General features: G+C 39.9%; 1 protein-coding gene across 1 annotated transcript in view; it reads right to left on the bottom strand.

Moving 5' to 3' along the window:
• The window catches only part of LOC134539534 (headcase protein), a 250,054-nt gene that overhangs the window by 166,986 nt on the left and 55,786 nt on the right, over positions 1-27,282 (bottom strand). The window contains exon 2 of the mRNA XM_063381636.1: positions 10,810-10,906. Within this exon, the coding sequence (XP_063237706.1) occupies positions 10,810-10,906 (97 nt within the window). The remainder of the gene's footprint in view (positions 1-10,809; positions 10,907-27,282) is intronic.

Below are 27,282 nucleotides of genomic sequence, written 5' to 3'. Positions count from 1 at the left end.
CGTACTGCAACTTGTCTCAAATTTGGCAGTTTTCAAAAGTAGTAACAGCAGTATACCCATTTCCCCAATATCACAGGCAAAGCAACGTATTATGTTTGTTTTAGAACACCGACAACTCTCACGAAGTTGTTCCCAAACACTTTTTTAGAAGGAAGATTGCGCAGACCATTGCTGAATTTATTTTTATTTTTTATTTTAGAATTGTTAAATTCGAAAAACAGGTTGCATGACAGGATATAGAACCAGTTTTTTTTTTAGTTTTTTTTTTTATTTTTTAAGATATTCGTTTATAGGATGGGGCAACATTTTAAGGGCTATTAAAATAAAACGGAGTAGTTCAGTAGGTAACTGCTCCCTGATGATAGCGACTGCAACGTCGACCGAAACGTCCGGTAAATTATTCGCCGAGGACGCGGCTACAACCCAGGAAGCCATCACAGAGAAAAATGTTTGTTTGAATCAAACAAATATTTGTTTATATATGGGGAAACAATTATTTACTTGATGGAACAAAATATTTTGTTAGTTTAACCAAACTCGGTAAGTAACAAAAATAATTTGTTGCACTTAACCAAATATACATTTGAGTTGACAAAATCATTTCGTTGGGCCAACAGAAGCTCTCCTACTACAAAATATTTGTTTGAATTAACAAAATATACTTAATTCGCCATATATAAACAAATATTTTGTTGAGGCAAACAAGCCTTTCTTTCAGTGGCAAGCTACTTCAGACAATGGCCGTGAAAGCCTGCGAACATTATTTGAGGGAAGAAGGTTTTTTTTTTTTTTTTTCCCCTTTCTTTCTGGTGGTAGCCTCGCTTATCAGGGTGGCTCGCCTGTGTTGAGTGAAGAGGTACTTGGAAGATGGGGGGGGGGGGGGGGGGGGAAGTGTGGGCAGGGGGGAAGGGGGAGGGGGTTGGACGAGACAATCGCGGGCGACAATCCGCCAGGTCGTTTATCACCCGAGCGACCGCTCCCACGGTCACGTGACGTGAACCAAGGACGGGACAAGGGGAAGGGGAGGGCCGCCTCAGGACGGACCTAATCAACGCCCCAGACCCGCCCACATCTTCCGCCACGTTCGCCGACGAGATAACTCGCTGAAGTGTGCCCGAAGACAACACCAGCGCAGAATTACAGGACAGCCATAGGGGCCCTCCTCCGCACACGATTTATTTCTCGTTCTTCCAACAAAGGATTCCGCTGGGAAAAAAAAAAAACCAGTTGCCAAGGAAAAAGGTTTTATATTAGGTACTAAAAGAGAACTGCAAGTATTGACCCTCCCTAAAGAATTTACGGCAGAACTAGCTTGCCATAGTAGCGCTCTCCGTCGTGTCGATTCTGGACACTACTTAAGGTACGTATCGGGATAATTCCGTTGCCACCCGCTGCTGCCTCGATGCACTGACGCCTGCGCACGTAGGGAGAGTTCGTTCTATTCTACGCCCTCGCTGGAAGGCCGTCGGGCGTGAAAGTTTTATCAGCTGGCGGGGGGGAAACAGTGCCCTGCGCTCTCCCTTCTACTCCTCCCCTTCAACCTTCTACACAATTCCCCACTCCACAAGGCTGCCGCCACCCTCGACAAGTGACAGGCGACAAGCGAAGCTGCTGCTCGCTCTCGGAATCATTCCCAACCGAAAGGCCTCCGGCGCAGTGTTGCCAACTCGCGGCGTATCTCCCGTTTCCGTGCCCGCCCGGTCGACCATACTACAGGAGTCATCCTCCTGCAGTGGAGGATGATTTAAAGTTATGCTTAGGGACCTGAAAAATTCGCGTTTTCGATGACCTCCAGGATAGACTCCACGATCCTGTGCACACCCGGGCAAACGTCACCTGTTCATTGGCCGCTGACTTGTGAGGCGTCTTAATTGGGAGGCTCGTGATTCGTCACTTCTTTGGTTGAGGGTTTCTCGTTGGCCCAGAGTGGCCCAAATGAACAGTGAGCCAATAGCAAAAGCAGCTTAAAGGTATACGTGTATGAATTTCAGACTATCGCGAAATGAATCCGCGAATTTTTCCGGTCTCTAGTTCTGCTTCTTTAAAGCGCGTTATGAAAAAAAATGAGAGTGAATTTTTTTACGCACCATTCAACAAAATTTTCACAGAATGAAAAAAAAAATTATATGTGCTTTTAAAATCTTATACTTTTAGTTCTTGATATTTAATACTGGCCCACATCATTCCGTTGGCTACTTACTCGTGGTCGTGACACCTGTTGACTAGGGTGCTTTTGATTCGATACTTGTTTTGTCGAGGGTTTTCGACTGGACTGTGACCCAATCACTGAAGCGACTCTGAATCAGAGTATATGCTACGCAATACCACATAAGTAAGGGTAGGCATTTTTCGTGGATAAATCTGAACGGGTATCGGAACTGCGACACGGTACATGCGCACCAGCGGTTGCCTTATTTGGCTGAGCCACTCAGGACGCGTTTGCTTCCGCAATGAATTACCTACTGTGATCGGAATTTCAACAATCGTCCTGTACCTGAAAAGAAAGTCACCCAATCACGAAACAGAGGCAATGCTACGGTGTTTTTTTTTTTTTTTTTTAACTTTCAGCTAGTCTCGGAATCTTTTTCGCGAAATACGCATGGCCCTGCACATAGGTAGTAAAACAACATCCAATTAAGCCTCTGAGAGAGAGAGAGAGAGAGAGAGAGAGAGAGAGAGCTGATTGGGGTCGTTACTACAACGCCGAAATACCATAACGCTGAATGTCAAAATTGACCACAACGCCGACTGTACCACAACGTCGAATCACCACAACGCCGAAATACCATAACGCCGTTGTCAAAATTGACCACAACGCCGACAGCTAAAAAAACTGCTGTGTACCACAAACGCCGAAATAACAACTGAATGAATTTGTGTGTGTTTCTTAAATGTACCTTAACGCCGAAATACCACAATCAACCCTAACCTAACGTAACCTAACCTAACCTAGCGTAATATAACCTAACATAACTTAACCTAGCCTATCCTAGCCTAACCTAGCCTAATATAACCTAGCCTAACCTAGTCTAACCTAACCTAACCTTTGTGGCAGTCCTGCAATGACATTTTTCGGCGTTAGTGTATTTCGGCGTTGTGGTGCGCAGCAGTTTTCTAGCTGTCGGCGTTGTGGTCAATTTTGACATTCGGCGTTGTGGTATTTCGGCGTTGTGGTGCGTCCCCAACTGATTGTTGGTAGCACTTGCTTAGGGAAATATTTGGACGGACGGACGGACGGACGGACGGACGGACGGACGGACGGACGACGGACGGACGGATGACGGACGCAGGCGCCGGGCCAGTGTGACTCCGCCTCCGAGTCGGGCGCCAGCACGGAGACGTGCCTCGCGTGGCGTCGCCGCGGCGGGTTCCAGGAAGAGAGCGGTCAGGTGAGGCTGTGCGGTCACCCCGGGCACCTGTGCGCCAGGCCGCGTGGTCTCCCGTGTCGAGCGGCACGTACTTAGCTGTCGCGACCCTTGCCCACCTCTCTCTCCTGCCCCGGTGCGCAGGGCCGCAACTAGAGTCTCTGGCACCCGGGGCATGAATGGATTCATGCGCCCCCCCCCCCCCCCCTCTTTTTTGCACATACCACACCAATAAAGCGGGGGGGGGGGGGGGGGGTCCGGGGGCCCTCCCACGGAAAAATGTTGCTATTTAAGCATTTTCCATACCTACATGTAACAGTTTCTGTGCTACTGTAACGATGTTGAGACGTTATAATGTAAATCAGATTAGACATTCCTGGCGTGCAAGTTAAAAAACTTTTTACCAGTTACCAGTTGTAGTGGGAATTACAATGCAAGCGATTTCGGCGCCCCCACAGCTTTGCGCCCGGGGCGTGTGCCCCGCTTGCCCCCCCCCCCCCCCCCTTAGTTGCGGCCCTGCCGGTGCGTCACAGACGGGAAGCCTTCTTTCCACAGACGAGAGAGCCAGAACCCGAAGTTCCCCGAAGTTCATGGTTTTTTTTTTCCCCCGTATCTTTAATGTAGCTATCCTAACCAAATCAACCGTCCACAATGTTTTAAAAGTATTTATAATGTAGCTAACCTAACCTAGTTGACCATTAGTAGAGACAGGAAAAAAATCGCGGGTTCATTTCGCGATAGGCTAGAATCCAAGTGCGTGTAACTTGTTGCCGCTTCAGTGATTTGAACACAGTTTGCCTGAAGGACTGTGAGCCAATGAATGACCCTCAACGTAAGAAGTATCGAATCATAAGAAGTATCCCAGTTAGCAGGTGTCACGAGTCAGTAGCCAATGAACTGGTGTAATATTCCCGCGTACATAGAGAATCGTGGAGTCCATCCTAGAGGTCATTCAAACCGCGAATTTTTCCAGTCCCTAACCATTAGTATCCTTTTATCAACACCGCCATATTTATTTACAATGAACCCAAAAAAAAAAAAACGAAGATGCACGATCGGGCGTTTGGCTCTCTCGTCTGTGAAATTAAGGATTCCCGTCACAAACACACAGCCCCGAGCGGGGAAAAAATTATTCGCGTATTCGTTCCAACTAGGCTTTCCAGAGTGTACGTCCCGCTCTATTATTTTATATTTACGTTCAACACGGTTGGACATGTAGACTTTTTATGTGACAGAACAGTTAAACGAAATTAAAATATACATAATATTTATAGTACATAATTTGTGCAGTATTAGCTGGCAAAAATTAATTTATCGCATTTTTGTGCAAAAGGTATGAGGAGAACCAAATAGAATAAATAACTGAATTTTTTTTTCTACGGCGTGATATGATTTAAATTATTCCAGAAAAATGTAGTTAATTTTATTTAGTATTTAAAAAAAAAAATGCAAATTCTGGTCATTCAAAAAGGAAGTGAGTAATTATTTGTTTGATTCGTGTTTATTTAGAAAATTGTCTTATCTCTCTTCTCTCTCTCTCTCTCTCTCTCTCTCTCTCTCTCTCTCTCTCTCTCTCTCTCTGACGTTTTACCCCTTACGATATACTTGCGATACTTGAATTGCTAAAGAAGTGTCACTTCTATAATGTACATTGAGTTACACGCGCTCTTTGTTTTTTTTTTGTTTTACAGTTTTTGACTGTGCATTTGCAGCACGTATAATTAAATTACAACGTAATTCAAAAGAGTCACGGCCTATCCAGCAAAAAAAAAAAAAAAAATCCAAAAATATTTTGCAGTTCTTCTAATGTAACATTACTTCATGTAAATATTCCCTGTAATTTTCCATCAGCGTGTGTGCACGCCGGGTATTTGTTGCAACACACAGGCAGTTCCAAGAAGGGGAATACACTCGCATACGCAAAGGGTTTTATTTAAAGTTTTTTTTTTCCTTTTCGGATTAGCGCAAAAAGTGCGGCGTTGCCGCGTCGTGCAGCGCATTTCACGCGGCCGACCCCTAGCCCGGACGACGACGCTAAAAATAATCCCATCCCTTCTATCCTTCCGCGGAAAGGGATGAAAAAAGTGGAAGAGTGGCGGGGGGGGGGGGGGGGGTGCATGATCCTTTGCGCTTTACAGGCTCCACCTTCCCGATTCAGGGAAGGAATATAAAAAAATTTAAAAAAAAAACATCGTTGCTGTCCACACAGGACGGTTCGTTATATACCTTCCGCAGCCCTTTTACATGTCGATGTATTTTCCTCAGTCGCCGCTCCTCTTCAACCCCTTACAGAATCCTTCCAGCTGGCTTGCTCTACCTTGCCGGAACACGCTTCCTTATTACTAAAAACATGGAGCACGAGTAAGATACACGTATAAGTATGCATGCGCGCACGCCACATATATAAAACCTTTTTTTTTCCCTTTAAATATATAGTCTATATATATTAAGAATCGCGTAGAAGACGTTTTATGCCGCTAACGTTAAAAAAATAAAGAAACAATTAAACTTGAAGGGGTTGGTGTAAAATTTATTTATATATATATATATATATATATATAGTAAGAGTAACAGGGCGGAATTAGATATTAATGGGGGAAAAATATTGAGTGCTCTAGAACTGACAGTAAGGTTGCTAGGAGATTCCTAACATTATTATTTTTTTGCTCGTTATAGTAAAGTGTTTCGCATACGTGATTTTTGTATAGTATATCCTACAAAAAAAAGTGCACTTTTAAGTCAAGGAACTTTCCCAATATTTTTATTTTAGTTTGACTTCTGAAAATACATATATTATTTCTGAAGGAAAAAAAAACTAGTAATTGGTTGGCTAACTTACTCTTTGGGGAACCAATTACTTCATTTTATTAAATTTAATAATAAGTGTGGAATGACACTTTGATCCCTCGCGTGAGAATGCCAATATTGGTGCAGTGACTATACCTTCCATCAGGAGATTTTTTTAAAAAAATTGTAATTCTGGCTCGTTAATAGTAAGGGCACTTCACAGGAATTTAATTTTCTTTGTTTGTTATTCTACAGATAAAGTTTTTGTAAAAAAAGTTGCCAGTATATTTTCTTGTAAAACAACAATTATAAAAGTGTAAATTGTACAATACTTACATCTTCAAATAAACTTTAATAGGGGCAGGCATTATTCGCAGGGGGAAAAAAATTCTCAAAGCTCATTTTACTGCGATATGGCATTCTCACGACAGCGGTTTCTTCTGTGTAATTTGGCAGTCGTCTGCAAGGAGAAGCCATTGCCTTGTTTGATCGAGCCACTCAGGACGCGTTTACTTCAGCACTGAATTATTGTAATCGATGTGCTTACAATAGACTTGCACCTGAAAGAAACTCGACCAATCACGCAACACACACGACGATACAGTGTTTTAACGCTCATGTAGTATAAAATTAATTTCGCGAAAAATGCGTGCCCCTAACCATTAGGTTCATGTACTATATTCATTGGGCGATAAAGTAAAAAAAAAAAAATACTAGGTGAATCGGAGTGGTGGGGAGGGGTTATAAAAATGGTTTCTGTGCCAGTTTGGTGTTTTTTTTTTGTTTTTTTTGTTTTTTTTTAGCATTTCTGGAAGTTTGCTTACCTTCCCTTACCAAGGCGCTGGCCATTGGCCAAGGAGCGGATGTTAAGCCCACAGGTTGATGAAGGAAAAACAAAATTTATATATATATATTTTTTGTAAAAGGAATATAAATATTGTTGTGAAATTACAGATATTTATATATTTGGACATTCACGTGAAAACAATTGTATCGCTACACTAGCTGACCCGGCGAACTTCGTACCGCCTTAGCGTAGCAATGATGCACTACTTTATTTTGTATAGCTGACCTATCTTAGGTATGAGTACCTATTCAATTTGAACTGGAATCTATAATATCCTCCATATAAAAATGAATCCATAATTCCCTGGTATCACTATAACTGAAAAGGACCTTACTAATTTAATTAAATAAAAAACAAAATATATATTGTCAAAATAGTGTTTATTCCATAGGATTCAATAATTCCACTAATGTTTTTACAAATTGCTATTGAACAACTTGGCATTTTTAAGTAAACAATGAGCTCAATACCACGCGCGCTCTATAAATCAACTAATAGTCTCTGTACCCCTCACTGCTTCTCTCTACTCTAATGCTTTTTGATAAACTATATTTTTAGTTTTATGTTCTGGCGCGTAAATAAATAATGTTGATGGTTTTCCGACACGGGAACAGGCGACATATAATTGGCCATGTGAAAAACATGGATTTTCTAGGTTGATGCCACATACACTTAGCGACTGCCCTTGCGATTTATTTATTGACATTGCAAATGCAAGCCGCACTGGAAACTGTAAACGCTTAAAGCTGAATGTCATAAGGTTACTTTAAAAATATTTATATTGTACAAAGTGTTGGGTTAGTTTGGAAATAATTTTATATATGGTGGTTCAGTATTCTTAAATTTTCTAATTTTCCGTTAAATTTTTTCTTTCATAAGAACCTTCTCGTGACAATAACAAACACAACAAAAAAAGAATTAGTGAAATCGGTTCAGTCATTTACGCGTGATGGCGTGACCAAGGGAAATAGGAATTCACTATTCTTAAATTTTCTAATTTTCCGCACAATTTTCTTAATTTTTTCTTTCATAAGAACCTTCTCCTGACCATAGCAAACACAACAAAAAAAAATTAGTGAAATCGGTCCAGCCGTTCACGCGTGATGCCGTGACCAAGGAAAACGGGTTTCATTTATATATATATATAGATTATAGCGTTCGCAGCAATACCGGGTTCGATTTATTGCCCGGAAATTTATGCTTTGTATTGTCCCAGTACCTCCAATAGTTAGTTATTTGTAAACCGTTCTCTTAATTGTTTTCCAGTTTTGACTGCGCATATTAGAAAGGACGGTAAAACTAAAGTTAGTTTAATTATCGAATGTAATACGATTATTTTTTTCCGTGGTTTAAAATAATTATGCTCGAATGAAACATAAATTAAAATATAAAATTATGCGCCGATTTTAATAAGAAGTGCTCGGTATTATCTCGAAAAAACGTGTTTCGTACATGAAAAAAATAACCATAGCCGTGTGTTGTACAAAGAAACTATTTATGGGAAAGTGGCATCAAAGGAATATTTTGTAAAAGTACATAAACATGTCTTTCTGTGTGCCGGCAGCAGCAAAGGTTGAAGAAGGGGAATGGAAGAAAGAGAAGGGACATTAATTTGCTACCGTTGACGGTGAACTAAAATGTGCAGAAAAGCCGGACGCCTGCTTTCCGCGAACCATCAGCTTCTCAAATCCTCAGGAAGATGGCAGTGATGGTCCTTAACCCTGCACCGAACAGGCGCCTTCATTAAAAATGGCGGATGATAAGGGCGACGCTCGGTGGTGCTTCCAGCGCGGTTTCGTCTCTAAGCGCAGTCTTCCTCAACGTGTGTACAAGGAAACTGTGAGATCTGAGCGGTGAAAATAACATGAGAAATGAAGATAAAGCTGTGTGCTTACAAGACTCTCTCCTTCGCACGTAAATACTATTCTGAAAATACACGTTTCCACCCATATTCAACCTCCAAAAAATAACTGTTTATAAATTAAATATGGAAATAGTACTACCATTATGCCTTCGGCCTACTCTTAAATGCTCTTATCCTGACAACAGCAATTTTTGCTTAATTTGTGTTTTTTTTGTAGTTTTCTTCTGCAGACATACACGTGCTAAGCAATGGCGTATGTCCAAAAGCCTACATCAAGTCATGCACTCCCATTGCACAAATCTTTCAAAGATAATATCTCTTATTCTCCACCAGTAATATTTAAGGGGTTGAAGGACAAAAATAATTAACTGCATTAGTTTTGTCGTAATTGTACCTCCACAGAGTAATAACAAAATTTCAGTCTACATTTATTTTTTATTTCATCAAACTTTAACTAAAGAAGTGAACGAATCTTTCAGACTCGGTAACGAGCAAATTCGTGTGTTCTCATGTTGCAAAAAAATACACTTATAGTACGAAACTCTGACACGAAATTTAACGCAGAATTCTTTAAAATAATTCCGAGCGTATAATTGCACGAAAATCTGTGTTTTCAACTACGTTTCTGAACGCGAATCGCACGTAGTTTCCGCACCCGCCACTAGAATTCGTTCCCGGAGTAGCAACGTCGACTATCGAATCATTCCATTTGCAGACCGAAACTTTAAACTATATAATGAAACAACTTCAGATAAAAGAGGAAAAGGCTTTAAAAAAAATATCAAACCTGATTTTCGACAAAGAATTTTATTAAAATACTGACCTTGTTAAAATTCATTAAACCGTTAATAATTTTCTCTCGGGCTTTGTTAACTTTGGTTCGCGTAATCCGCAACAGATGGCAGCTCCGTGGTTACACATTTCCGTGCCGTAGGACTTCCGTTCCATTCGCAAAATCACTCCTGCCATATGCATTATTCAGAGAGCTGGTTAAAAAAAAAGGAGGGGGGGGGGGGTTTGTCTGTATAAAGTCGGTTTACGGACGATAATTTTACGTGATAACGTCATAAGAAAACATCGATGAAAAATTGCATACTTTTTGCATACAGTTTTTTTTCAAATTTGATTTAAATAATTTGTTTAAACATAATCACGAACGGTTAGTTAAAAATCCCGCCTTAACCTGTTTGATATTATAGAATATTTTCTGCTCGGCTGAGGCGGGAACGTGACAAATTTTTTCGTGCGTGCATCCGGCGTTCATCGATTCGTAAGACTGTTATCGCGTCAAAAAACTTTCCGCTGGAGATGTTTTTGTCGATGGACGAGCGCCGCCGGCGTGCCTTGCGGCCGGGAGGTACACTGAGAGAAAGGTTTGTTTGCCCCAACAAAATATTTGTTTATATATGGCGAAATAAATATAATTTGTTAATTCAAACAAATATTTTGTAGTAGGAAAGATACTGTTGACCCAACAAAATGATTTTGTCAACTCAAATGTATATTTGGTTAGGTGTAACCAATCAATTTTGTTACTTACCAAGATTGGTTAAGCTGACAAAATATTTTGTTACAGTTTGTTTCGCCACAAGTAAACAAATATTTGTTTGATTCAAACAATACTTTTTATCTGTGATAGATAGAGACCCGTAAAATTCGCGGGTTCAATGACCTCCAGGATAGACTCTTATATCCTCTACACACTCGGGCAAATGCCAACTGTCCATTTGGCTGCTGACTTGTGAAGTCGTCTCGACTTGGGTGGCCTTGTGATTCGACACTTCTATATGAGCGAGGGTCTTTGATTGGCCCTCAGTCCTCCAGATTAACAGTGAACCAATGACAGAAGCAGCACTGAAGGTATAATTATTTGAATTTTAGCATGACACGAAATGAACCCGCGAATGTTACGGGTCTCTAGTGATGGAGAAGGCGGCGGGACTGGCCTTGATATGGTACGAGTTGAGCTTGTGTCTCGGCAGGGAGTTGAAGGAGCTGAAGTCCTGCCGCCTGGCGAAGATGCCGTTGCCGCCGTTGCCGGGTCTGGAACAAACAGGCGCCAGCAGTCAGTGGCGTGGAGAGGATTTGCAAACTGAGAGGGGTCACCCCAAATTTTTTTTTCTTCTGAACCGCACGTGTTTACACTACATGCACAAAACAGATATACGCGTACACAGAAAATAAATTATGTACTTTTACAAAAGAATCCTTTGGAAACAGTTTGCCAAGAAATATATTGTAACGTTTGTACAAAACATGGGCATGGTTATTTTTACATATATCAAGTAAGTTTTTCAGGATAGTACAGAGTAGTTGTTATTTAAATTTGCACATGATTTTATATTTTTATTTATGTTTCATTGAAGCATATTTTTAACCCTGGAAATATAATCGATTATTCTATAACTGGACACTTATTTTGTAACGAAAATTGCATCGTGAGGGAGTGGGGAGTTCAATTCCAAGATGGCGGAATTCAAAATGGCCGAAATCCAACATTGCGAAATCCAAGACGGCCACCGGGAGTCCATGTCAAAAGTGAAGGTCATTCATCCAAAATGAACGCCGTGACATCATGAGAGTCGGTCATTGATCCGCACCTCTCACCTCAGCTTTCAGCCTGCGCCAGACTCGACCAAACCCTTCTACTTGGTAGCTGAACGACACTTTTATTACAAACTAGCTTCAGCACCCGGCGTTGCCCGGGCTGAACACAGGGTGATATATTTTCCGCGAGTTAAAGCAAAATGGATAGCGCTATATGACAGTGTGGTGGACATAGAGAAATGACACACAATAGCTGTTTGTATGTCAATGACCTATGATTTTCTGTTTACCCATGGCGATCGGTTGAACGGTTTAGAAGTTGATGCGCTGCAGCGCCAACCAGCGGCGAGTTACAAAAAAAAATGAAAAACCACTTTGGCGTGCCAAATTTCATAACGATCGTTCAAACGGTGTTGGGGTTTATCAACGTTATACATACATACATACATACATACATCATATTATATATTTATATATATATATAGATAATAGATAAATTATTATGATGAAACACTCAGCATTCTGGAGTACATTTATTGTATGAAGTTATACAACTATTGCGAATTTTGTCGTTGTGGCAAAATAATTTCATTGAAATAATTAGGGGCAACAACATAATTATTCACGTGACGTGTTACACCCGCTATTATTTTAATAAAATAATTTTTCGACGGTGTCAAAATTCGCAGTGGTTTTATACTTAGCTTCAGGGAAGCACTTTAGACCGTAAGTTGTTTTGATTTTATCAAACTTTTTTTTTGTATTTAACCAGATGCCGAAGTCTGTAAGTTGAATTTAGACTCATTCTGTGTGTGTGTGTGTGTGTGTGTGTGTGTGTGTGCAATCATACTTATTATTAAAACACGAAAGTTTCACTCGTAATTCGAGGGTGGGTCTTAATCGAAAGTGCCATGGATTAGATTGTATTAAAGCTCTCTTTGGAATTGCCCCCCCCCCCCCCCAGACCCCACAATTAAGCAGAGAGGTACAATCTACCCAACGTAAAATTGGGTTTGGAATAATTTTCACACCCGGAACGGATCGTGCATGTGCTTAGTTGTGGCGTGTGTGTTATATGGCATAGCAAGCATAGTATACCTTTTAATATTTCCCTGCACGTGATTTATCGCGGGCACGGACCTCGGAGGCATATAAAAAAAATTTCAATAGGGCAGTTCAAAGAATTTTTAAATAGCGGCTCACCTATTTTTATCCAAAAATATGCGAGTTTCTGACACATAGTAGATATTAGTGTTGTATACCACTAGAAAGAACGTTGTCAAAAGGCGGTCACGTTTATGGTTAAAAGTGCATTATGCCCAAACGTGAACATAGTGACTTACATGTATGCCTCCGAACGTCAAAAGGCGGTCACGTTTATGGTTAAAAGCGCATTTTGCCCGAACGTGGACATGGTGTCTTACACGTATGCCTCCGAACGTCAAATGGCAGTCACGTTTATGGTTAAAAGTGCATTTTGCCCGAACGTGGACATAGTGTCTTGCATGTATGCCTCCGAACCTCCAATTATGGTCACGTTAAAAGTGCATTTTACCCGAACGTGGACATGGTGTCTTACACGTATGCCTCCGAACGTCAAAAGGCGGTCACGTTTATGGTTAAAAGTGCAATTTTCCCGAACGTGGACATGGTGTCTTACATGAGATGTAAGTCTTTACAAATTAAAAATTCGGATGGAAACACGTGTCGGTTTGTTTGTACCGTTCGGCGGAGAAGGCCCGGCGCGGCTCTGTTTACAAACGGCTGTACTCGACAGCTGCGTCGACGGCGATGCACGATAGCGTCGACGGCACAGGACAAGGAAGCGGCCTGTGAGGTGTGTGAGTATATTTAGTCCGCGGCGGTCCTCCTCCTCTTGGCCGTCGGCGGAGGACGTTACGCCAGCGCCCGTCGCGGCCGTTCAGTGAACCCGGTCACGTGATCTCACCCCGCCACGGGCTTGCGCAACCAACGCGGAGAAAGTCCCGCCGGAAGGACGACGGGGGCTACTCAGTGTTGCCAGTCTTCCCGGCGAGAAGTTCCCAACTGGGATCCCGGGTAGGGTTACCAGTCGTCCGGCAAAAGGAGGACATGTCCTCCTTTTTATACATATTTTTTGCGTCCGGCCGGATTTTCCTTAATGCTCCAAAATGTCCGGCTTTTTTATAAAGTGAGATAATTCCTGCAGTTACACTCTGAGTAAAGCGCGCGGTGCGCGCTAATGGGCTGTCCGCAGTCACCCCACTAGTAAGTAGTTCAATGACAGCTTGACAGGTAGCAGCACATGCAGAAGCACGGGTTTTTAATATGCTGTATATGCGTAGTTTGTTTGATTCTTTATACTGAAACTGTATAAAATGCCAAAACATTGTAAAATATCGTACTCCATGTTAATTAATTCATGGCTCTTTTTTTTTAAAAAAAAATATTGTCCTTTTTAGTGAAATGTCCTCCTTTTGCAAGGTGAATGTCCTCCTTTTTTGTTATCAGTGTCTGGTAACCCTAATCCCGGGCGCGTACCGCTCGGCTGTGAAACGTCCGGGGCACTCTAACTGAAATAATTATGACGTGAATGCGTCTTTACAATTATTGCTTCCATAGCGGGAGGCAATTAAAAAAAACAAACGAATGATAACAAAAATCGGTTTCGCAGCTACATATCTTATCATCTCCATCCAAAAATTTCATCACACCACTGGATAGCTAAAGGGATCAAAAAATTCGTTACGCTGAGTGAGGACTGTGACGCATCGTTTTCCTACGTATATCAACTTCTGTTTGATCGGTTTTTTTAGTAGCGGAAAACCTTAAAATAAAAAAAATAGTTACATTGAAACCCGATTAGAAGTTTTCAAGAGATGAATAGAGAAAAAAAATTAGAAAAAAAAAGAATTAAAGATTATAATCTTAGTTTGAATAATTCAAAAAGTATTTTAATAAAATTATTTTTTTTTAAGCAGACGATTTTACTAATCTATTCCGTGAAAGTATTTTCTCTTCCTTTTACGTTAAATTTAAGGTTTCCCCCGCCCCCCTCCATCCCAACGAAGGAATTATTTCCGTCCCGAAAATTGGTAACTCGTTCGATTGAAGACCCCTAAACAAAAAAATGACGGGTTTCGAACGCGGGTTCTGCAGTAGCTCCGGCAAAATATCTGCGGACGTCTCCCCGAACGGCGACAAAAAAAAAACTTTTTTATTCCACCTGTTGGGCGTGTTTAAGGGTTGTTTGCCCGCGGGTTGACGGACGAGACCCCCGGGGGCTGATGTGGAGGAGGAAAGGAGTAGGGTGGGATGGATGTTGTCCGGGTGTGATGGGCAAAGAGGAAGGCGGAAGGGACACACAGTGAACTACACCTCCGGGACAGCTTTTTTTCCTCTCTCTCTCTCTCTCTCTTCACTGCCGCTGAGTTGCCCCCAGCTCACTTCTCACTCCCCGCTCACTCTCACCCCCGACCACTCTCACCCCGAAGAGGCATCGAACACTCTCCCCGCCGCTGTATCTCACCGGGCACGACGCTTCCGGGGCCGAGTCGACAAGACTGCAACGGAATAAAAAAAGAACGAAACGCGCTCTGGCCAGAAGGACATGTGAACACCGGCTCTCCGCAGTACTTCCACGAGAGATTCCTTCGGAAACCAGTCGCCGAGAAATAGCTTGTAATACCACAAGAAGGATATTGTAATTTTATTTTTTTACAACCCATAACTAGGGGCACGCATTTTTTCGCGAAAAGAACTGAACACATATTAGACTGCAACAAGGTATATGTACACCTGCAACTGTGGTTTCTTCCTTGTGATTGGCGGCCGTCTGCGAGAGAAGTCGTTGCCTTATCTGACCGAGCTACTCAGGACGCGTTTGCTTCCGCACCGAATCACTGTGATTGGTGTTTTTACACTCGATATGTACCTGGGAGAAACTCACCCAATAACAAAACACAGACGATGCTACAGTGTTTTAACTTTCACCTAGTCTCGAAATCATTTCGCGAAATCTGCGTGTCCCTACCCATGACTATGGTTACCGAGTTTTTCTTACGGAAATTGGCCCACATATCTATATTTTAATTGACGTTTAATTCAAGCGTATTTTTTTTTAAAAAACCCACGGAAAGGATACTAGAATGTTAAATAATTGTAGTTATTTTTTGTGCTTATTAATTAATGTGCGCAGTTAATTCTGGAAAGCTATTTACGAAACGGGTTACTAATTAGCTGAATTTATTGGACAACACAAAGCATAGATGTCCGGGTGAGAATCATAATCCAGTATTACTGCGAACACATTTTTTTTTGTGATACAGAGTTGTTTTCCTGTAGCGTCTGCACAGAAAACAAATTCTTTACATTTACAAAATATTCCCATGGAAATTAAATGCCAAGAAGTATTTTGTAATATTAAAAGAAATATATTGCAACTTTGTACAACACATGTCTATGGTAATTTTTGCATGTATAAAATACGTATTTCGAGATAATACTGAGTAATTCTTAAGAAAATTGGCGCATAATTTTATATTTTTCCATGTTTCATTCAAGCACATTCTTTTAAATAATGGAAAATATAAAAGAAATAGAAACAATGTCTTTATTTTGTTGTATCGTGCTTAGTTTTTTTCCGCAGTTAGGTAATACTGGAAAAATTCAGGGAACTGAGGTAATGGGACAACACAAAGTATAAATAAATGCCATGTTAAGAATTCGAACCCAGAATTACTGCAAACACTATTTTGTAGCGATATAATTCATGTACATGTACAATTTTACAAATACATGTCATTTTACATAAATATTACTGTTCCATTTACAAAAAAAAATAGAGTGGCGCTCTTAAATGATTAAATATGTACCTATCAAATTTATTGGGGGATGTTTAAAATCACGCTTAGACCACAGTGTAAAACTAAGTTTTTATTCCCACGGTCCTTCAGATAAACTTTGGCCCAATCAAAGGAAGCAGCGAAAAGGTAAACGTAGTTTTGGAGTCTGGTCTATAGCGAGATGAATCCGCCAATTTTTTTTTGGACGTGACAACGTATGATAAATGGATGCACGCCGGCTGCACGCACGAAAAATTGTCCCGTTACGCACATTGTCCCGTTACGCTCATTGTACGCTTTCGCCGCATCTCTCTCTTCCACTCGATTGGAACAACCATCGATTTCACTTTTTCGAGGCACATTAAACTTGAAACACTCCCATTCGTTTCCTACTTTTCCTATCATCGTCCTATCCTTAACAGAATAACACAGATTGGAAGAAGTTAAATAGCAAACATGTATAAAAGTTAAAATTAAAATAATCTCTTCGTTAAAGTAATAAATATATTTGAATTAATGAGTGCAAATAAAAAGTAAATTTATCAATTAAATTGTAGATTTCATTTCACTCCTTCTTTGTATCCATACAAAATAGTGATAATTCAATAAAAATTATTAAATTTTATTCATAAAAGTATGCAATAATTTCATCAATGTTTTGTTATGACGTCACGTTAAACTATCGTCCGTAAACCGACTTTACAGACAACCAATTTTTTTTTTTTCACCCCGGTCTCCTGCTTTTGAGTGTCGAGACCGAAACGTCCGTCGATATTCCGCCCCGTCTGGACCGCTCGTCGACCGCCCGTCGGAACCGGAAGTTTGGCGGAGCGCCCGTCTCGTCCCGCGCGAGCGCTTGGCGACTTCCGCCCGCTGACGTCACGTGAGTGTTAGGGGGGGCGGCTTCCGAAACGGGAAGCCTTAATTTCACAGACGAGAGAGTCACACACGAAGTTCCCCGAAGTTCATGCTTGCTTTTTTTTTCCCCGTTCTATCTCATTGTATAAACCTGTGTGTGGCATTAAATTTTACGGTCGTTTAGGATAGGTTAGCTACATTATAAATACTTTAAAAACATTGCGGATGGTTGGTTATATGAGGTAAGTATAGCTGCATTAAAAATACTGTAAAATCATTTCATGTTTGCTTAGCAAATAACTTTTTTAATATGTAGCTATCCAGGGCTAGGAAACCTTTTTCGTGATTTCACAGTATCTTTAACGTAGCTATCCTAACCAAATCAACCGTCCACAAAGTTTTAAAGTATTTATAATGTAGCTAACCTAACCTGATTGACCATTAGTTATCATGAGTTACAACGAATAAAACAAAAAAAACCGAAGATGCAAGACCGGGCGTTTGGCTCTCTCGTCTGTGAAAAGAAGGCTTTCCTTCCGGGACATGTAGGCCGACCGCGGCCGTGGGCCGGAGATGTGACGCACGCCGCCATTCCAGAGGGATTCTTTTCCGTACACAGAAAAATATTTCCCGTGCTTTCACAAGAGATTCCTTTGGAAGCCAGTTTGCCAAGAAATATTTTGTAAAAAAAAACACATACATACACACACATACCCTCCCCCGCACACACATACATACAACCCCCCCCCTACCACACACACACAAATGAATAAATAAATATATAAAAGCTTTGTATATCATATGGCTATCGTTATTGTTGCATGTATTAAATACATTTTTTTTTCTCGCTATAATCCTGAGCATTTCTTATGAAAATTGGCGTATGTGTTTTAATCGATGTTTAATTCGATCATGTTTTTTTTTTCAAACCATCGAAAAGATAATTGAATATTCAATAACTGGACTTATTTTTTAAATGTATATTAATGTGCGCATTTAATACTGGAAAGCCAGTCAGAAAAAAACGCTTTAAAAAATAACTTTAAATTTTGAAGGTACTGGGGAAACTCACGGCATAAATGCCTCGGTTTGTAAATCTGAACCCAGTATTTTTTTTTGTAATGATGCAGTTGTTTTCATGGAAAATGTACAAAAATGTATGTGATTTAACATGACTATTTCCGTTCCTTTACAAAAAAAAATACAGTGTAATTTCTATTTTGAAACGTATGTCCGAATTAGTGACACCACAGGGCATATCTCCACCAACTTTCAGACTGCGCGTATGCACGTTCTTTAAATGATTCTTGTCACGAATAAGATTGATTTAAATCATTATTTTGAACGTACGGCATTGCCGGTTTGAACTGTGTGTCATGTAGGGACATGCATATTTCGCGAAAAGATTCCGAGACCAGCTGAAAGTTAAAACACTGTAGCATCGTCTGTGTTTCGTGATCGGGTGAGTTTTCTTTCAGGTACATGACGATTGTTAAAACACCAATCACAGTAATTCAGAGCGGAAGCAAACGCGTCCTGGGTGGCTCGGTCGAACAAGGCAACGACATCTCTCGCAGACGGCCGCCAATCACAAGGAAGAAGCCGCTGGTGCCCCGTGTACCTTGTTGCAGTCTAATAGGTGTTCATATTTATTCGCAAAAAATGCCTGCCCCTAGTCATAGGGAAAACCCGAAGAACGGACACAGTAAGATGAATACCCAAAACGATAAATCTGATCGTGCCTAACGACGGGGAAAGATCGCGATTCCCAAAAGTTGCAACTGTTTTGTAATTCGAAAGCCTTCTGTGTTCGTCTGTGTGCTGTCATCGTTGTGTTGTCAAAATGGGTATTTAATGAATCGCTGGGTTCGCAAGTGCGAAGCTATATTGTCGGTGTTTTGTCCGGATTATCTGTTTGTTGTCATCGTTGTGTTCCTCTCTCTCTCTCTGTTGCTGTGCTGTCAGAAGTTTTTGTTTGGCTGTATTTGCCGTTTTTGCTGTAGCTGTCTCGTCGTTTTCAGCAGGCTACGCTGTATTTGTCGGTACTTTAATATTGCTCTGATTAATTCCTCCCACGTAATTCTCAGATATGTCTTTACATTTACCATTTGCCTTTTTTGCTGTGTGTTTGTGTAGTCATATTTCTGTGTCCGTTCTTTGAGATTTCTCTATGACACGAAGTTCAAAATTGCAATGGCGTATGTTAAAAATAATTACTTAAAACTGCGCATGTAAACTTTATTATTAACTTTTGTTCTAATTATCTCAAAAATTTATTTATGGACAAAAAAAAAGTATCTACAAGTCAAAGCCAATCGTGGCATATAAAATTTCCCCGAGTACAATTCGAGTATTTTGCCCTTTTTTTTTTAAATCACGTGAGACAGTAAAAAAAAGCTACGAGCAAATACGAGAAGATCGAAAGATGTGAGGCACCAATCGTCTACCTTGTGGTTACGCAACCTTTGTCGCAGGGGCAAATAAATACCGTTAAATAGTGATAAGAGGAGCGCTTGAAATAAAATAAAATAAGGGTGTTGGAGGAAGGGTCACAGCCGCTCAAGAAGTGATTTATTAATCGGGTTGGTAACGAGAAAAAAAATGAGGGGGGGGTGGGTGGTTTGTCGCTCCCTCCTATCTAACCAGCGGCAGCCCGAATGGGTTCCAGAGCGCCCTCTTTACCACCACCACCACCACGACAACCCCCCTTTTTTTCCCGCCCTTTTACGCGATCCATCGGAGATCCTGCACCGGACACAAATCTCCTCCAGCTGCTAGTTTATGGCTGGTCGCAGCCCGAGGACGCTACGAGCCTGCCGACCCTTCCTTCCACACACGCACACACACGCGCACAAACCTAAGGGGCGTTATCGACGACGCAACTGCAGGGCAGTTTTCAGACCTCGTTTTATCGGCCGTCGACAGACGAGCGGCACGCAACAACAACAAATATAAAAAAAAAACATTCTCTCGCCAAACCCTCCCCCCCCCCCCCCCACCCACAATCCTTCTCCTCATCTACCGAGCGGCCATTACAGTTTTAACGATCGCGTATTAAGCCTCCGCGACATTACAAGATCAATCCCCTCCCCTTCCCCCCCCCCTCGCACACACACACACAAGACAATTTAGAAAGGTTTATGGCTAAAGGTTGATTTGGGGGGGGGGGGGGGGGGGGGGAAGGTTGCCGCTCGGGGGAAAATGTTTTTCGGTGGTTCACGACAAACGCGTGTTTATTTGTTTATTAATTAATTTATTTATTCATTCATTTGACTTTTATATGGCGCAGTTAAGGTTTGTACGCCTTATCTTGTACTGTACCATGAGGCATAAACTACGTAAAAACAACAGGAGTACTCACTCACCCAGCGACCCGTCCATGTACAGGACAGAACACTGTTAAGGGAATGAAGGACATTTGCTTAGATGACGAGTGCTAGAAATCACGAACTCATGACCCAATCCGGCCCCCCTAACCCCACCCCTTTTCCAATTCCCAACTTCAAAAACTATCCCTTTTTACATCAGTGGAAACTGAAAAAACTCTGAGTGTCAGATAACGAAGGATGGCACACGGGAAAATTACATCTGCTCATGACACCATTTAACAGTGATGCCCGTGATTCGATTATTATTTGGTTGAAGGTATTTCATTGGCCCAAATTCCTTTAGATAAATTGTGGTCCAATCACTCAATCAGAAAAAAAGGGAAACGTTTTTTTGGATTCTAGTGTGAATTTGTGAAAATTTTTATATGGTCTGAAATTTTAACAAATCAATCTCTAATAGTAACACGTTTGATTGCAATAGCCTTATGTGTTATACCACAGTGAAAGACTGTATATATGAAGTATTAAAATATAAGTTTAATAAACAAATTGAAAAAAAAACTGTTGCAAAGCATTTCAAACCCTTGGCAGGCTGAAAACTTAATGAAAGCAGTCTACACATAGAGGACAAGTTAGGCGCGTAAAAAAAAGAAACTTGAGTCGTCTTCTTCAAAGGGAATGAAGCGTTGTCAATGAGTCTGTCAACATCTCTCTCTCTCTCTCTCTCTCTCTCTCTCTCTCTCTCTCTCTCCCCCCCCCCCCCCCCCCCCCCCCCGGAATGAAAGCCAGCGCAACACAGTTTTGAGTAATCTCTGGCGCGATCTCTTGCTACCCGCACCGCTCGTCCGAGGGGTTGGCAAACCTGGCAACAGGCGTTTATAAAAACGTCCGCCAAAACACGCACTTGTGTCACGCACTCAAAAGCGGGGGAAATGGGGGGAGGGGGTGGAAAAAAACTTTTCCGCGTTCTACGCGAGCACACACCCGTGGTTAAAACTCGGTCCCACACGTTATATGATGATTATTTCTTTTTTCCTTTAATTACTTTTTTTAAAGGGCTATTTATAAAATTTCAATTCAATAAATACCTCTCTCCCCCTACCCTTTGCATTTGTTGTTGTGCTATAAATATTTTCAACATATTGTACAAATACGTACAGTTAGGTCCGCACGTAAATTATTCATTTTATTTATTTTGTTTAACATTGTGGTTTGTTTACAGCTATGGGGCACGAAAAAAAAAACTGTTGGGCTTAATATTTATCATGTATTTGTATAGCTATTTTTTTTTTAATTTTTACATTAGGGACATAATTAATTCTTTTTTTTTTTTTTTTTTTCACTTGTTTGTGATATTATGTTTGTTTTCGAGATGCAAACATTCGTTTATTGTTGTTATGTACTCAGTTGCCACAAATGTGACGTACACAATGATAAAAAGTGAACAGGAACCTTCCTCCGAATCCCATAAATAGGATAATAATTATGCTCTTGAAATACAATTTAACTTTCCTGATTATTTTCAAAATAAGTAATTTGATTTTTTTTTTCTGTAAAAAGTGTCTCGTTTTCTTATGTTTCACTTGAAAGAGCCGATATGGTTGGAACCTGTAATGATTCACATTGTATTAAGGGTAGCCTCGCATACTAGGCGTCAGTTTATGTAGGTATATTTTCTGTTTCAATAAACTACTTACTTAATTAACTAATTACTTTTTACTTACTTCACAATGATTTTTTTTAATGAGATCTTTATTTGTGGTTTTTTTTTCTGATTTGTAAACGTTCCTTTCACGCATCCATTCCGGTTTGAAAGTATGACGTCATAGCAACGGTGCGTCTGTTTTGAGCTGTTCAAATCAAAGAGTGTTCGAAATGGCGTAGCTGGACGCCAAGAGGCTGGTCGAAGCTCCAGTTTAATCAGCCTAAATAACTGTTCAAAAACGTCATTGAATGTTGCAGTTTGTCAAGTGTTAATTGCTTAAGTGTTTTTGCATCGCTAGAGACCTGTAAAATTCACGATTTCAAATCCCTAAAGGATATACTCCATGATCCTTATGCACTCGTGCAAATTACATCTGCTGATTGGTTACCGACTCGTAACACCTATTGACTGGAATGATCGTGATTCGCTAATTCTCCTGTTAAAGATTTTTCATTGGCCCAGAGTCCTTCAGATAAACTGTGGCCCAATCACTGAAGCAAAATTATGTCAAAAGTATTTGGACTCTATCCTATCGCGAAAGGAATCCGCGAATTTTTCAGGACTCTATGCATCGCCAATACGTAAAATTACGTCGAGGTATCGATTATTTTGTGCTAAAATCAGTGAATCAGCGCGTGCATAAACTGTGAAAGTTAACGTCCCCATATTTTGGGAGAACAGACACATTACTACCCACGCCAATGTCTTCACAGTCAAACCAGGTAACCTGCGACCGAATACTGCTTATAAAATTGCAAATTAATGTCGCGTTGTGATACTGAAATTTAATTGTGCATATTATGTTTATTTAAATTGGCTAGAGGTTACCTCCCCCCCTCCCCCAGACCAGAGTGTAATATCATGTGTTTCTTCCTTTGAATAAGGCCAAGCAAGTTAACTGAAAATAATTTTTAATTGAATATTATATAATTCCAATGCACATTAACCATGAAGTGAAAACTATTGGCATGAACGCCGAGTTCACAAATCAGTCCTGTACACTATTTTAAGGACTTTTGAATATATATACAAACATATTTAAACTAGCACACATTTTAAAACTCATTTCTGTGGGACATACAAAATGTAAGCTGCAAATAAACGTTTGTCAAAATTTTGAAGACTAAAAATACTTACTTATTCAGATAAAACATTATTTTAAAAAAAAAACTCTGCACAAATGTATTGTAAATTTGAAGTCATATTTGCTAATTGACAAGTAAATTGTTTGCAACTAGTTTGAAATTAATGTGTTTAAATGAAAATAAATGCGTTGACCGATGGGGTTACCTCGGTAACGTTTTCTTAGCCACAAGAGTAATAATTAGGGACTGGAAAAATTCGCGGTTTCAATGACCACTAGGATAGACTTCATGATTCTCTATGTACTCGGGCAACTATCACCTGGTCATTGGCTACCGACTCGGGACACCTGTTTACTGCGATTCTTGTGATTCGATACTTCTTTTGTTGAGTGTTTGCCATTGGCTCAGAGTCGTTAAGGTAAATTGCGGTCCAATCACTGTTGCAGCATTAAGTTAAACGAGTTTGGATTCCAGTCTGTCTCGAAAGGAATCCGTGAATTTTTCCGGTCTCTAGTAATAATGCTTTACAGTATTTAACTCTCTTGGTACAAATTTATTTTCTCAATTAATCGTCACATTGAATTATAATCTTTTAAAGATTATAGTATTAAATAAGACATTCCCACAGTTAAGTCTACAGTATGAAAGTGGATAATCAGTTTTTCTATAAGAAAAAAAATAGACTTATGTTATCATTATGCAACATGGTTTTTGTAATCTAGTAACTGGTTACGGAAAAAGCTTGGTTAAAAATAACTCCATGAGGAGGACACAGTAACCCAGTAAAAAGTACATTCTTAATTTTAAAAAAAATCAAGGTCATAAAAAGAAAAAGAGTTGCCTGCAGTCGTTTTGTTTTCTCACTGGTAACTCGGAGTAACTGTGCGGTGGGAGCAGGACAAAGAAGAAGAAAAACAAGTGAGAGAAACAGGTTGACCTTGAACTTAAGTTCCCTATGTGGAATCCGGCTGGTGTGCAGAATGTTGTTACGGGCGAGCCGAAACGTAGCGGAGGCTGCGGAAGAAAATTAAAAATCGCGAGTGTAAGGTTGACAACGATATATCGATATATCTTTCTTTTTTATTTTGAACTTGAAATATTGTTAATTCGGTATCAATATTTTAATGCCGGTATTGTTTTGATATCGATAAATTTATTACGATGATATAGATTTTGAATCCAACTTTTTTTAAAATTTAAAAAAAATGTTTTATTAAAATCATCTGAAAATAATTTTTTTAAAGAAAATTAATAATTTTTTAATTTTTTCAGTATTCATTATTCTCTTTGTTGGCATCTTTTTCACCTAGCATCTTTAGAAGTCTATAAAAATAACAACAATTCATAAAAAATACTATAAATAAATAAACATTTGGAGAAAAATTTATCGAAACATACACAGAAGTTGTTTTTGAATAGTAAAACAAATAGAAAAATATTAATAATTATTTGTGACGAAACGAGTCACAGCGGCAATTCAAAACTGTTTATTTATATTCAAACGACATTTTGTTTGTAAAGATTCTCATTTCTTAGGGTATATTAACTTTCGAGAGTAAATCTATATGAACTACATAAATCTATGGATGCTAGAGATGCCATTTAACAACAATAGTCCGCATTCTCTAGGGACTATTTAAATTATGTTATTTTTTGTTTTGTTGTTTATAAATTGAATGTTTCACTGTTTTATGTTTGCATTAATCTAAGTGTGCTGTTTTTGAATTTATGTTTTTGTCGTCTGTTGGCTTGGGTCACAGTCGGCCAATCAGATTATTTATTTTAATTCTTGGCGCATTTTAAAATGTTCGGAAAACATCTTTCTTCAAGGACTAGACGCCATCAAAGACGGGCATGACATGGCGCCACGATACAAATTAACGTGTGGAGTCTAAGGTCTCTTTAGCAAAAATCACTTAAAATTGCTGTTGCTACGAAAATAATAGCCTAGTACAGTGTTTAAGGCAAGGCAACTCTACAAAGAGTTGTGAAATAGGAGTATACTACCACCTACGTTGATACGCAGCAAGTTTTGTATATCTTCTTGTAGTCTAGAATTGACTGCAAAATACTGTGATTTGGAGTAATTAAATTGTACTTTAGAGAACTAAAAGCGTAATTTTACGTGTTTGACTGAGAACTAAAACAGCTGGTTCACACTGTTTTTTTTTTTCAGTGTCCATATATTTTACTGAGAATACATTTCACAGCCTATAAGGGCGTAACTATCTAGTTAATTTTTTTTATCCTCACCAGAAGTCCAGGGATTAAGAGACTCATGCCATCATGAGGCCAACTATTCGGACAATCACGAGAGACCAACACACTTGTACCTAAACTGAATATTTGGAGAAACAGTAATCTTACTTGAAATATTCCAGTGTGTGTGCGTGTGTGTGCGTGTGTGTGTGTGGTCGTTGGAGCCGACCCTCCGAGAGAATTGGGAAGCCTGTTTGAAGATAAAGAGGCTTTTGTTCCCAAGGTCATACCCGGGCCGCGCAGAGGACAAACAACGAACAAATCGCGCCCGGCTTGGTCACGCATCCGCGATAGAGGCCTGGTATCGTGACACGTGAAGGGTATGGAGAAGGAGAACACATTAGGGGAGGGGGGGGAAGAGAGAAAGTAGAAAAGGGGGGGGGGGAAAAGGAGGGGCGGGGTTGGCGGGAGGGCAACCTCATTGGTCGGGCGGTCCCGCAGGAAGTTCCGAGCCGGTTTCGTGTTTTTTTTTCCTGTCTCTCTCTCTCTCTCGACAACCGCCTCGAACAAGTTTTGACGCCGACTGCAGACCAGCCCACGGTCATACGGATGGCGTCCGCTTTGAATGGAATTCGTGGTGGCGTTCTGAGAACTACCGGCGCTAGTAGTAGTTGAGCCCGTTGTGTTGAATGGACATTCCGTTAATAACATGATATTATTTCTAATTTCGTCTCAATTAATACCTAATCAGTACCAATTACTAAAAAAAATTGGTTGTCTGTAAAGTCGGTTTACGGACAATAGTTTAACGTGACAACGTCATAACAAAACATTGATGAAATGATTGCATACTTTTATGAATAAAATTGAATCATTTTTATTGAATTACTAGCTGACCCGGCAGACTTCGTACTGCCTAATTAAATTGCAATAAAGTCCTGTCAAAATGATTTGTAATGTGACATTTTTTTGTTCCTACATATTTTATAGTCGGGGCAAAAAATTCTCCTGAACAGAACCGTCACCCTGGTGATAGGGTGTTGTGAATAAGAAGTATAATTAAATAAAACATATAAATAAAAAGATAAATAAAAAAAGTAATCTCTTTATTGTTAATCATGTGAAACATAATAATTTTTATTTTCATTGTAGTGCATTAATAGATCGGTAATTAGCTTGATTTGTAGCATTTCGGGTTCTTCTACCTAAATTGATTCGTCTAATAGGAGGCATATCTATATTATAGATTATTTTGTCACATGCAATAATTAGCGATCATAGGTAAATAAACACTGCACAAAACACTATATAGGTAAGAATTTGTTTCGTGTATAAGTTGACAAAAGCAAACTCATTAGGGTAGGTAACCTAAAATCCAAGAAAAAAAAAACACTGACATTGACAGTTTGTTGTTGTTTCAACTTTTTTTTTAATTTGATATGACTTGGAGTCAAATCCTTCAAGCCGACCAAATTGAACTAATCGATTTCGGTTTTTTTTTTGTTTATCTGTGCTCCAAAGCACACTGATTTGATATATATGATTGAACTTTGTACAGAGGTAATAAAGTGCAAATTGACTCTTTGACGTTAGGAACATACCTACATTGTTTAAACAACAATGAGTGCTCGTTTTAGTTAGAAAACGTTTGTATGGGAAAAATAAAAGGGCTGGTTTTAGGTTTTTTCCGGCAATCATTCGAATTTTTCTCGCCGTAAAAACCATCTTTGAACTTCAACGAACATTTAAAAAAAAAAAAAAATTGGTCAAATTGGTCCAGGCGTTGTTGAGTTATGCGCTTACCAACACATTTTGCGATTCATTTTTATATTATAGATCACTATTTGGTATGGATACAAAGAATGAGTGAAAT

The sequence above is a fragment of the Bacillus rossius genome, chromosome 15 (genome assembly GCF_032445375.1).
Source record: "Bacillus rossius redtenbacheri isolate Brsri chromosome 15, Brsri_v3, whole genome shotgun sequence".
In the NCBI taxonomy this organism is placed as follows: Eukaryota; Metazoa; Arthropoda; class Insecta; order Phasmatodea; family Bacillidae; genus Bacillus; species Bacillus rossius.
This window is presented reverse-complemented; position numbering and strand designations above follow the sequence as displayed.